The sequence below is a fragment of the Nycticebus coucang genome, chromosome 9, assembly GCF_027406575.1.
Source record: "Nycticebus coucang isolate mNycCou1 chromosome 9, mNycCou1.pri, whole genome shotgun sequence".
Taxonomy (NCBI): Eukaryota; Metazoa; Chordata; class Mammalia; order Primates; family Lorisidae; genus Nycticebus; species Nycticebus coucang.
This window is the reverse complement of record NC_069788.1, coordinates 111,976,733-111,989,064: the sequence shown is the minus strand read 5'-3', so window position 1 is coordinate 111,989,064 and position 12,332 is coordinate 111,976,733. Positions and strand designations below refer to the sequence as shown.

Sequence of the window (12,332 nt, the reverse complement as noted above, 5' to 3'; positions counted from 1 at the left end):
TCCTGCCTCCACCTCCCAAGTAGCTGGGACTACAGGTGCCCGCCACAATACCCGGCTATTTTTTTGGTTGCAGCCGTCATCATTGTTGTTTGGCGGGCCCAGGCTGGATTCGAACCCGACAGCTCATGTGTATGTGGCTGGCGCTTTAGCCACTTGAGCCACAGGCGCTGAGCCTCTTCCATCTAGTTTTCAACATCTTCCTTATTTTAGTTCCTAACTGCTCCTTTTGTAGGTATCAACAGTGCCTCTGCTGTCTATGTTCTCTGCTAGCTTTTACTGGGAATCTCTTTCTCATCCCTTTTTTGTTTATCTGATCCAGAGATTCACCTCTCTTTTTCTGCACTAACTAAATTTGTCTCTCATGTTCTGAAAACCAGCAGCCCCTGAGTTCTGTAATCCTGTGACTTTCACCAGTCCATGCTAGGCCATTACTCTGCCTCAGGCACTTAGCCTTCCACTCTCATATCTTTGAAGGCAATGTAGATACATGATAGTCCCAGCACCACAAACAAATTTTAGAAAGGGGTTGCTTATACCATAGCCAACTAAAAAATTTCTTTTCTTTTTCTTTTTTATAGACAGTGTCTCATTGTCTTTCTGTTGCCCGGGCTAGAGTGCAGTGGCTTGATCAGAACTCACTGTAACCTTGAATTTCTGGGCTCAAAGTGATCCTCCTGCCTTAGCCTCCTGAGTATCTGGGACTACTGGTGTGTATTACCACACCTGGCTGATTTTTTAATTTTTTTGTAGAGACGGGGACTTACAGTGTTGCCCAGATTGATCTCAAACTCTTGACCTCAAGTGTGGGGATTACAGGCAAGAACCACTGAACCCAGCCATACGGGTCTTCTGATCACTCCACGGCCAATGAATGCTTGAGCAGCATATTTTGTCTTTCTCTCCTCACACCATTTACTGAGCATAATGTTTGAGAAGTCACTAAGACTGTTTCCTTGCCCATAAAGAGTTCTTAGTTTAGTGAATTTCCAGAAATTACTAAAGTAATACCCCTGGCCAAAGCACTCTGGTATATGTCAACTAACATTTATCTAACACCTGCTGTGTGAAAGGTCTTATCTAGTCTAGTCTTAATGAGGGAAACAGAGACTTTTTTTTATATTTCATAAGAGGGGGAGGGTTTTTCAAAGATTGAAGAGGAACTACCTCCCTCCCAAGTGCATAGCGGTATCAGCACTCCCTTGACTCACTCAGACCCCAGGCCGTCTTCCACTCCTGTAACATTCTCCACAGGATCGCCTGTTCCCAAGTAACACCTTCCTCCAGTGTCTTTGGTAGCTTCTTCAACCTCTTGGTTTTAGTGGACTCTTCCTCCTCATACCCCTGCTGCAGCAGATCCTTGACTGGGGTGGGCAGAGCAGTCCAGCGCTGGGCTCCTTTCACAGGTCTGCAAACTATGGGGCAAGCAAGGTGAGGTCTTTTCACCCGCGCCCTGAGGCCCTGCCAATAGCGGTCCTATTCCTACTCATGACTAATACCAGGACAAAATGAAACTTACCTTTGATTCTATAGGGACCTAACTATAAGTCCTAAAGGGATTTATGAAAAGTCCTGTCAATAGGCATGGTAAGGCCTGAGGATGATGGGGTGAGAGATTTGGAGTGAGGGGGGGATTGATAAGTGTGTATAAACCTTTAAATTTAATAAATCTCTAGGAACATAAATATGTTTATATGTAATGAGGTTGCTCATAAAAGTCAATATTTGATATATTATAATTTAGAATGTAATTGGCCATTAATTCCTAATTTATTAAGTTTTCTTTTTTTGGCCAGGGCTGGGTTTGAACCTGCCACCTCCGGCATATGGGACCGGCGCCCTACTCCTTGAGCCACAGGCACCGCCCTAAGTTTTCTTTTTAATGTGTTTATTCAGGGAGAGGAATAGTACTATAAGCTGTGAAATGTTAAAGATTTTAGCTTTTCTGAGTTTTTTATAGTATAGCAAATAACAGAAACTTGAGAATAGAAGAAACCATAAATACTACATAAATATACAGAGGGTGCCAAAAAAATTTATATACATTTTAAGAATGGAGAAAAATGTATTAAAATTATATATATTGATAACAAAAGACGAATACAAGTCACGTCAGGTACCTCTTGTAATTGCAGAAGTCAAACGTGACTTGAGTATTACATTACAAATTTAATACAGTTTTTCCCTTTTTTAAGATATGTATATAGGCTCCGTGCCTGTGGGTCAAGTGGCTAAGTGCCAGCCACATACACCTGAGCTGGCAGGTTCGAATTCAGCCTGGGCCCACCAAACAATGATGGCTGCAACCAAAAACTAGCTGGGTGTTGTGGTAGGCGTCTATAATCCCAGCTACTTGGGAGGCGGAGGCAGGAGAATCGCTTGAGCCCAGGAGTTGGAGGTTGCTGTGAGCTGTGATGCCACGGCACTCTACCCAGAGCTACCGCTTGATACTCTTTTTTTTTTTGAGACAGAGCCTCAAAGCTGTCACCCTGGGTAGAGTGCCATGGCATCACAGCTCACAGCAACCTCAAACTCTTGGACTTAAGCGATTCTCTTGCTCAGCCTCCCGAGTAGCTGGGACTACAGGTGCCCACCACAAAGCCCGGCTATTTTTTTGTTGCAGTTGTTATTGTTGTCCAAACCTGCCAGCCTCGGTACATGTGGCCTGCACTGTTACCACTATGCTACGGGTATCAAGCCTATATATATATTTTTTGTACCTTCTCTATAATAGTTGTTGTATTTTAAAGTTATAATTGTTATGTCCTCTGGACTTAATGTTCTTCATGGTGCTAGAGAGATTCAGAAACACTCTTTCTCAGAAGAGCCCCTGTGTGGAGAAGGGGAAGGGAAGACAGATGAAAAACATTTCCAAATGTTACAGGCTCATACCTATAATCCTTTTTTTTTTTTTTTTTTTTTGAGACAGAGCCTCAAGCAGTTGCCCTGGGTAATGTGCTGTGGCATCATAGCTCACAGCAACCTCAAACTCCTGGGCTCAAGCGAGTCTCCTTTCTCCGCTTCCCAAGTAGCTGGGACTACAGGTGCCTGCCACAACGCCCGGCTATTTTTTGGTTGCAGCCGTCATCATTGTTGTTTGGCGGGTCCGGGCTGGATTCGAACCCGCCAGCTCAGGTGTACTTGACTGGCACCTTAGCTGCTTGAGCCACAGGAGCCGAGCCTCATACTTGTAATCCTAACACTCTGGGAGACCAAGGCAGGTAGATGACTTGAGCTCTAGAGTTGGAGACCAGCCTGAGCAAGAGTGAGACCCCATCTCTTCTAAATATAGGAAAACTAGCTGGGCGTTTTGACATGTGCTTTAAGTCCCAGCTACTTGGGAGGCTGAGGCAAGAGTATCGCTTGAGCCTAGGAGTTTGAGGTTGCTGGGAGCTATGATACCACTGCACTCTATCCAGGCAACAGAGTAAGACTCTGTCTCAAAAAAAAAAAAAAAAATTCCAAATCTACTAAATTCGTTATTTGCCTATCAGTCTCATGTTCTAATCACTCACTGTCTGTCATTTCTGTTTCTTCCAAGAAGAGTTTTATTCCAACTCTAGTGCCTTTAGATTTGCTCTGAATCAATTCTTTTCTTTAGCAAAGAGGGCAATAACATTTCTTCCAGCGGAAGGAGTCCTGTGAGACCCCAGGGCAATTGAGCAAAGACTTGCTGGCAGTGTGTCTCCTCCAAATGGTTCTCCCAGAGTACAGTGTGCAGCCCGGAACTGTAGGACCACCCAGGACAGGTCAGCTCCTGGTGAGTAGACACCTCCCCACACGACCCTTCCCTACTTTCATTCCACTTCAAATCTCTCCTGAAGAGATAAGAAGTAGCTGAATTAACCCCATTTCTCCTATATCTCCCAGCGCAAGGAGATGGAATGGATTTGTAGTGAGAAAGTCTAAGACCTCTGATAACCCCTAGGGGAATAAAGAAATATGAGACTGATAGGCAATGTGGCAAATAATGAATTCAGTAAGTTTAGAAATTACTTCCAGTTCCTTGAGTTCTAGGCAGACAGAAATACATCTACCAGCTAATTTCTGTATCAAAGGCTACATAAAGGAAGCACACAAAGAAATGACGCTTTCATTTTCTGGGGGACAAAAGGGGCTATATAATTTGTTGGCAGAAACACATGACTTTGAATCTGTGACTTGTGTCATGAAGCCTGTGCTTGGTGCACAGAAACGATAATGATCTGGGCACACTAGTTTTACGAGGCAATTTTGGGAGACCTAAAGGCTGTCTAGTAATACATACACTTCTTGAGAATTTTTATCACTTTAAGGAAATCATCTTCTGAGTTTTTAAATTCAGTCAAAATGGAGAGGGAAAAATATTTACCACCACATCTAACCCCAGCAATTTTCCTATTTTTCCCCAGTTTCTTTTATACCTAACTCCATTTTCTGAGATGAGATGATAAAGAATAGCTATTAAAAGGTGTGTATAGGGCAGCGCCTGTGGCTCAGTGAATAGGACGCTGGCCCCATATACTGAGGGTGGCGAGTTCAAACCTGGCCCTGGCCAAACTGCAGCAAAAAAATAGCTGGGCGTTGTGGCGGGCACCTGTAGTTCCAGCTACTCCAGAGGCTGAGGCAAGAGAATCGCTTAAGCCCAGGAGTTGGAGATTGCTGTGAGCTGTGTGACACCATGGCACTCTACCAAGGGCAATAAAGTGAAACTCTGTCTCTATAAAAAATAATAATAATAATAATATAAAGGTGGGTGGTGCCTGTGGCTCAGTGAGCAGGGCACCGGCCCCATATACCCAGGGTGGCGGGTTCAAACCCTGCCCCGGCCAAACTGCAACAAAAAAATAGCCGGGCGTTGTGGCGGGCGCCTGTAGTCCCAGCTACTCAGGAGGCTGAGGCAGGAGAATCGCCTAAGCCCAGGAGTTGGAGGTTGCTGTGAGCTGTGTGACGCCACGGCACTCTACCCGAGGGCGATAAAGTGAAACTCTGTCTCTACAAAAAAAAAAATAATAATAATAATATAAAGGTGTGTATAATGGTTATTAAAGGGTCTGGAGGGAAGCTATTTTTAAGATTTTTTTTTTTTTTTAAAGATTTTGATATGAGAATTCCTGCAGTGTCTGCTCACTAAATCACCTGTCCTGGGATAAAAGAGGGCAGATGTCCAACACCACTCAGGAGGAGAGTGTCTGTGAACTCTCTCTGTCTTCACTCCCTCTTCCCAGCTCCTGGCAAGTGGTAGGCAGTGGAAGCCTCCGTGAATGCAGTGGGATCTTCAGAGGATTTTCTTTTAACAACAGTTTTATGGAAGTAGAATCCACATTCTCTAAAATTCATTCTGTTAAAGTGTATAATTTGGTGATGTTCAGTATATTCACAGAGTTGTGTAGCTATTACCAATACCTAATTATAGAATGTTTCCTCACCCCAAATAGAAACCTCATCCTCCTCCTTCCCTCTCTTCCCCCACCCCCTAGCAACTGTTAATCTAGCTTTTGACTCTATGGATTTGTTTATTCTCAGAATAGAGTTGGCTTATGCAGAAAGTAGTATAGTGATAATAATGTCTTGAGTTCATACAGCATCTACTGGTTTAGAAAATCACTTCATCTAAGTCAGTGGTTCTCAACCTTCCTAATGCCACAAGCCTTTAATACAGTTCCTGTGGGTCGCAACCCACAGATTGAGAACCGCTCATCTAAGTATTACCAATGTGCCTTGCTGCATGACTGATTAGTGTCTTCGTCTTAATGAAGCAGCTGGAAAAACAAAGTAGCAGCTGAGCTTCAGAAAATGACCTGCCAAGACCCATCCCAGGGCTGAGGTACTTTCTCTACTGCATTAAAATGGTGGTCCGCAGCAAAGAAGAGTGTGAGAGTCTGGGGAAGCTGCTCATAGCCGCTGTCATCAGCACCTCCCTTACTTTGGTAACTGTCAACAACCAGGCAGCAGCACTAGAAAGGGAGGTTTAGAGCTGGTGGGAAAAAGGATGGGTCACCACTGCTGTTAAGTTCCTGTATACCAGGCAGGCCATCTGAATAGTGATACTGCAAAGAAAAGAGTGGTGGGAAATGGAAACATAGAAAATGGATTCTTGTTTCATTAAGTTCATTTCTTGGCCACTGCCCTTCTCTCTTCCTTGTCTTACAGACTGAGAATGATGTACTTAAGAAACAGAGACTTACAACAAAGAGCTTAGCCCCTGAGGCAGGTATGGGCCTGAGTGTGGAGTGGGAGGATTGAGCCAGCCCAAGGAAAAAGGGCACAATGCTGGGTCAGGAGTTTGATGTACTTCCCCTTGTAAGCATTAAGCTGGGATCTGCCTTATTGGTAATTATTGGTCCTAAAGGTTACACCTAAGTTATGTCTGGTTTCAACTGAATGCCTGCTTCACTGAGGCTCTTCCTAGTTAGAGTCAGTATTTTACAATTTCATGAGATGATTTTTAGTTGGTAGGAAGAGAGTTGCCTAGATGTTGGTGGTGCCCCAGCCTATGAACTATGGGCCTTAAAGAAATAGCCACATTTTTGGCCAGCGTGCGGTGCCTCATGGCTGTAATCCTAGCACTGGGAGGCTGAGGCTGGAGGATTGCTTGAGGTCAGGACCAGCCTGAGCAAGAGCAAGATCCATCTCTACTAAAAATAGGAAAATTAGCCAGGCATTGTGGTGGGTGCCTGTAGTCTCAGCTATTTGGGAAGCTGAGGCAGGAGGATCGTTTGAGCCTAGGAGTTTGAGGTTGCTATGAGCTAGGCTAAGGCCCTGGCACTCTAGCTTGAGCAACAGAGTGAGACTCTGTCTTAAGTAAATAAAATAAAATAAATAAGAAATAGCCACATTTCCATCATTACCACTGTCCCCACCCTCACCCCCCATTATCAGCTTCTTGCTTACGTGCTTCAGGAAATTTCTGGGAACACCACTTTTCTGGACTTTCAGGGAAGATCTTAGATAACTGCTTATTGTACTGATTGAAATTTTCTAGGAGAATCTGGTCTCTCTTTGCACCAATCTGGTGGATGATCTGGACTTGGTCTGTGAACAAAGAAGCAGTGAATCCTCAGCACCCCTCTCTTTCCTTTCATTCTGGGTTTCCAGTCACCAGGATCAGACCCTTTCTCTTCACCTAAGTCCCTAGGACTCATGACTGCCATACTGTGGAGCATTTCTGAAGTTGACTGTTGCTTAGAAGTGTCACAGCTGTAAGTTACCATCTGTCTGTGGGGGGAAAAAAGTCACAGCTGATGCCATCATAGAGAAGACTCTAGAGGCCTGGAGGCCACGGACACCATTTTTCTTTTAGTAAGGCACAGTCTGTCTTGCTTACAGGCATTGTCTCCTGTGAAAACCGAGGCACTAAAGAAAGCACCTAATCAATCCCACCAGTCATCAATACCTCAGTCAGAATAATTTTGTTAAACATTATTATTATTATTATTTTTTTTTTTTTGCAGTTTTTGGCTGGGGCTGGGTTTGAACCCACCATCTCCAGCATGTGGCGCCAGCACCCTACTCCTTTGAGCCACAGGCACCGTCCTTGTTAAACATTATTTAAGAAAACTTTCATGGGCAGCGCCTGTGGCTCAAGGAGTAGGGCGCTGGCCCCATATACTGGAGGTGGTGGGTTCAAACCTGGCCCCAGCCAAAAAAAAAGAAAACTTTCAGAGCAGTCTAGGAACAAGATGGCAGCTGGGAAAAAACAGCTTGGTACATGCAACCTAGGTCAGGTGTCCTGCAAGCCCAGGCATCTAAAGGATGGCAAGATGGGAAGGGAGGGTAGTGGACATTTACTGAGCACCTTCTGTGTGACAATCACTGGGCAAGAAGCATATGTTATACATTATAGAGGCTTTCTCATCTACTTGAAGTGAAATTTTGTTAACACTGCTTTACAAATAAGGTGCTTAATGCTCAGAAGGATTTAAACTCAAATCTATCTGACTCCAAAGCCCATGATTTTTTTTTTCCAACATAGCACCTTAGGGGGGGAATATCTCAAAATGAGTGAAGGAAGAAGGGTGGACAGAGAAGAGATGGGCTGTTCCCAAAATCTTGCTGACTTTACAGTGCATCCTCCACTGCTCCCTTAGTAGGACACAGGGATAGAGAGAGGAGGAAGAGAGAGAACAGTTCCTTCCCTCTGGGTATCACTGCTTCTCCTGTACAGTGACCAGGGGATGCTACTGTGAAAACCTGGGTCATCCAGGCTCTCCCATTCACACCCATGACTTTCCAGCCCCCAGCAACCTTCTATATCCCTGGCCTATGTCCACCTCTGCCCCTTCCACAGGGCCCAGCTTTATTACCAAAGAAAATCTCCTGTTCAAAGGCGTTGTCTGTGGAGTATGCAACTCGTGGGTTCACCTGTTGGAAGTAGCTCTGGTTTCGGGGCTGGCAGATGCTCTTTTTTTTATTGATATCCTCAGCAGTCTTATTGTTGCCAGGCATGATTTCATCTGTCTGTACTTGTGAGAGGTAACCGGGCAATCTTGGCAGGGGTGAGAAAGGGGAAAGGGGAAAAGGCAGAAGATGGGCCCTCCATTCTATTAGATCCACCACCTTTTACTTAGTTCACTCCCTTTTCTCTTTAAGCTCAGCTCATATACATGTGAACATCTGAAGAACACCTATGTTTAATTATTAGCCTTGTCCCCAAGGTGCCAGTTCAATATGGAGCTGCCAGAAGGGCCTATCTACAGCCTCCTTCCCCCTCTGCAGGTAGAGCCATATCTTCTGCAGCCATTGGACAGCATGACAGAGTGGTCATGCTCCTAGCATAACTCTTTTTTTCCTGCTTAACTTTCAAAGCACTGACATCATAAGCCTTTTTTTTTTGAGACAGAGCCTCAAGCTGTTGCCTTGGGTAGAGTGCCGTGGCATCACACAGCTCACAGCAACCTCTAACTCCTGGGCTTAAGCGACTCTCTTGTCTCTGCCTCCCAAGTAGCTGGGACTACAGGTGCCCGCCACAATGCCTGGCTGTTTTCTGGTTGCAGCTGTCATCGTTGTTTGGCGGGCCCGGGCTGAATTCAAACCTGCCAGCTCAGGTGTATGTGGCTTGAGCCACGGGCACCCTGCTGACATCATAAGCCTTTTATAATGTAGATACCCTTCAAGGTTACATGGACTTGGGAAAGGGAACCCACCTCCTCTATCACCTCACTCTATTGTGTTTGTGATTATTTAAAGTCATTGTACTCAGTGAACAGGCTATAACTTTTAAAGGTACAAATCTGTCACTCTTACATTATATTTCTAGCACTTCTTAGAGTACCTGGAAAGTAGCAAGAATGTAATTTATATTTGTCCAATAAGTGAATAAATAATGGATTTCCATGTATTTTTTTTTTTTTTTTTTTTTTGGTAGAGACAGAGTCTCACTTTATGGCCCTCGGTAGAGTGCCGTGGCCTCACACAGCTCACAGCAACCTCCAACTCCTGGGCTTAAGCGATTCTCTTGCCTCAGCCTCCCGAGTAGCTGGGACTACAGGCGCCCGCCACAACGCCCGGCTATTTTTTGGTTGCAGTTTGGCCGGGGCTGGGTTTGAACCCGCCACCCTCGGTATATGGGGCCGGCGCCCCACCGACTGAGCCACAGGCGCCGCCCGATTTCCATGTATTTTTAGTTCACTCTTGGGAGTCAGGGATCGTATGCTAGCTTCAGTTTTCTCTCTAGTTATAAATGAGAAGGAAGCAATCTGAGAAATATGTAGTCATCCTCTCCTCTCAGGTTGCTTGGTTCTCTGTCTTGCAGCTGGTTGGTTTTTGAACCAGTGACAACTGGTTCCTTATTCAAAGTGAGGCAGGGCCAAACCTCAGTGCGGTGAGGTCTCTGCCTTCCTCACTCCACCACGGGTCCTTTTCTGGGAGCACCTGGACAGTAACTGGATCAGCAGCTTGATGGCTAAGTCTGCTGGGAAGGCTGAAAGCTGATCCCTTTAAGGGCTGTGGTTCTCAACTGGGGATGATCTTATCCCTCTTAGCGTCATTTGGCTGTTCTCAAACATCTTTGATTGTCACACTAGGGGGTTGTGATCTGGAGGGTAGAAGCCGGGGATGCTGCCAGCATCCTACAATGCATAGGGCACCCCCACCCCCACAACAAAAAATTACTCAACCCAGAATGTAGGCAATACACAGGTTGAGAAACCTTACTCTGAGGAGATGTGAGTGAGCTTTGGCAGTGGAGACCAGGAGGTTGATGGGAGGGTGCGTGCTGAGTGTGAACCCACCTGGGAGTCTTTGAAGGGGAAAGACCAGGTGCACCTGAGGCCCTGGCCAGTCTACCTGAAGTAAACCGGAAGCAGCAGCTCTGGCTTCTTTTTTTCCTCAGGGGGGATGATGACACTTTGATCCTCCTCGAACTCTGCTATCTCTTCCGCCTCCAGCTGTTTCAGGAGCTCCAGGTCACTGTCAGAGGTGAGCTCATCCCTGATGTGGCTCCAGTCGTACTGCTGGCGCAAGAAGTTCTGCCACTTGCTGGGGGACACCCCAGCCCTCAGAGGACGTTTGTTCTGGATCCATCGGGCTGTGCGCTTGTTCAGCTTTTCCAGCACGATGGCCTCCCAGGCTCTGGCCGCCTTCTCATGAGGCGGAAGCCAGGCTTCCCTCTCCACCAGGTTCACATTTGGAGAAGGTGGCAGTTCCACCACATCTGGGTTCCTGCAGGGACGACGGATGCGAGGGTGAGCTGCTTCCTGGACTGCCCTTGCTGGCTTTGATTTATCCTCCTTCTTTTCAGGACTGGCAGAGCTTTTTGTCTTCATGGGCTGAGAGGCATCCCTTGCTGAGGGGCCCAAGAACTTGAAACTGACAGGTTTCCTGGGTTGGGCCTTCCTCACTGGGAGAGGCTGGATGATGTTGTCTGTGTTGTAGAGGTGGTCAAACCTGCACTGGCTGTAGGGAACACTGGACAGCCCTCGCTGCCACACCACCTCCTCAGAGAAGGTAAGGTTTGCAGCGGCATTTTTCAGGTATTGGCCCTTAAGGTGTGTGTAATGCTGTGGGCTGAAAGGGAAGACTGGAGGAACGCTGGAGACAGAGTTATATGCCTCTTTGCCTTTCAGTTTCGAGTAGCCAAAAACCATGCCCCACATCAGCTGTGGGGGGAGTGACTGTTGGAAATGATGGGAGAGAAAAGTGTTTTTCTTTTGAGTCCTGGTCATATTGTTTCCCTGCAAATGCTTCCTTCCCTGTGGACTGGCCCAGAGGCAAGGCTTGGAGATGTGTCCAGGCACCTGTTAAAGGGATAGGAGGAACTGGTGAGCACACTAGGTCAGCAGAATTTGGTCACCTGCAGTAGTTCAGAAAGAGAATAACTTGAAAAACAGATGGGAGAGAGGCTGGGGGAAAAGCCATGTGAATTAGAAGAACAAAAGAAAGAAATAGTGCCACATTTCAAATAGTTCTTTTATCAGGCCCTTGCTTCTAATGCTCACACTTGTTCCGAAGGCTCAGATCCCTCCTTTGAGGAACTGTTGCTTGTCAGCAGTATCCCATACTTCCGGATTTTCTTCAAACCTTGCCTTTTCTCTGTTCAAAAGGCTTATATTATAGCATAAAGTTCAGATAACTCAGCTTGGCATTCAGAGTTCCAATGAATATGGCCTCAGTTGATGACTTTATCCTGACACGTAAGCTCTTCTTGAGCCAGCTGAGTCTCCTACTAGTTCTCTGAGTATCTCTCCCTTCATGTATTAGAGCTTCCTTCTGAACCCACTCCATGGAATGGCCCTCCATGCTTGACACAAGCTCTATTTTTCTTTCCCAGCTCCATTCTACCTGCTCTATAACGGTCTTGACCAAGCCAGGCCATCATGTCCTACCCAAATTTACAAATTATACCTCATCTATATTCTTTTTTTAATTTTAGACAGATTCTCACTATGTTGCCCTCAGTAGAGTACTGTGGCATCACAGCTCACAGCAACCTTAAACATTTGGGCTTAAGCGATTCTCTTGCCTCAGCTTCCCAAGTAGCTGGGACTACAGGCACCCGCCACAACGCCCGGCTATTTTTTGGTTGTAGTTGTCATTGTTTGGCAGGCCTGGGCTGGGTTTGAACCCACCAGCTCCGGTGTATGTGGCTGGTGCCTTAGCTGCCTAGCTACAGATGCCAAGCCCCTCATCTATATTGTGACTTAATCCTGTGACCCCTAACACTGCTAAGTATTTCGCTGTCTGATTGCACTGCCTAGGGACCATGGTTCTTGTCTCTTCTGTTCTTTACACACTTTGCTACATTGTTAAGACTTTAATAGCTATAGCATATTTTATCAAACAGGTAAATGGCTTTGGTTCTTCTTTATTACTTGGATTGTTTCTTTCCCCTTTTTAGCTAGCATGACGAGTGCTAT

The 12,332-nt window shown here is 45.8% G+C and overlaps 2 protein-coding genes across 3 annotated transcripts in view; one reads left to right on the top strand and one right to left on the bottom strand.

The window, feature by feature from the left end:
• The window catches only part of HEATR4 (HEAT repeat containing 4), a 36,204-nt gene extending 25,063 nt beyond the window's left edge, over positions 1-11,141 (bottom strand). Inside the window, exons 1-4 of the mRNA XM_053603427.1 lie at positions 10,264-11,141; positions 8,283-8,464; positions 6,871-7,011; positions 1,215-1,412 (exon numbers count right to left, since the gene is read on the bottom strand). Coding sequence (XP_053459402.1) covers positions 1,215-1,412; positions 6,871-7,011; positions 8,283-8,464; positions 10,264-11,141 — 1,399 coding nt within the window. The remainder of the gene's footprint in view (positions 1-1,214; positions 1,413-6,870; positions 7,012-8,282; positions 8,465-10,263) is intronic.
• RIOX1 (ribosomal oxygenase 1) overlaps positions 1-12,332 on the top strand; it is a 45,866-nt gene that overhangs the window by 19,057 nt on the left and 14,477 nt on the right. Inside the window, exons 4-5 of one of the 2 annotated variants that reach the window (XR_008382590.1) lie at positions 10,365-10,395; positions 10,852-10,923. The gene's annotated coding sequence lies outside the window, so the exon portion shown is untranslated. Of the gene's footprint in view, positions 1-10,364; positions 10,489-10,851; positions 10,924-12,332 lie in introns of those variants that run through there. The other variant, XR_008382591.1, reaches the window with a different exon arrangement.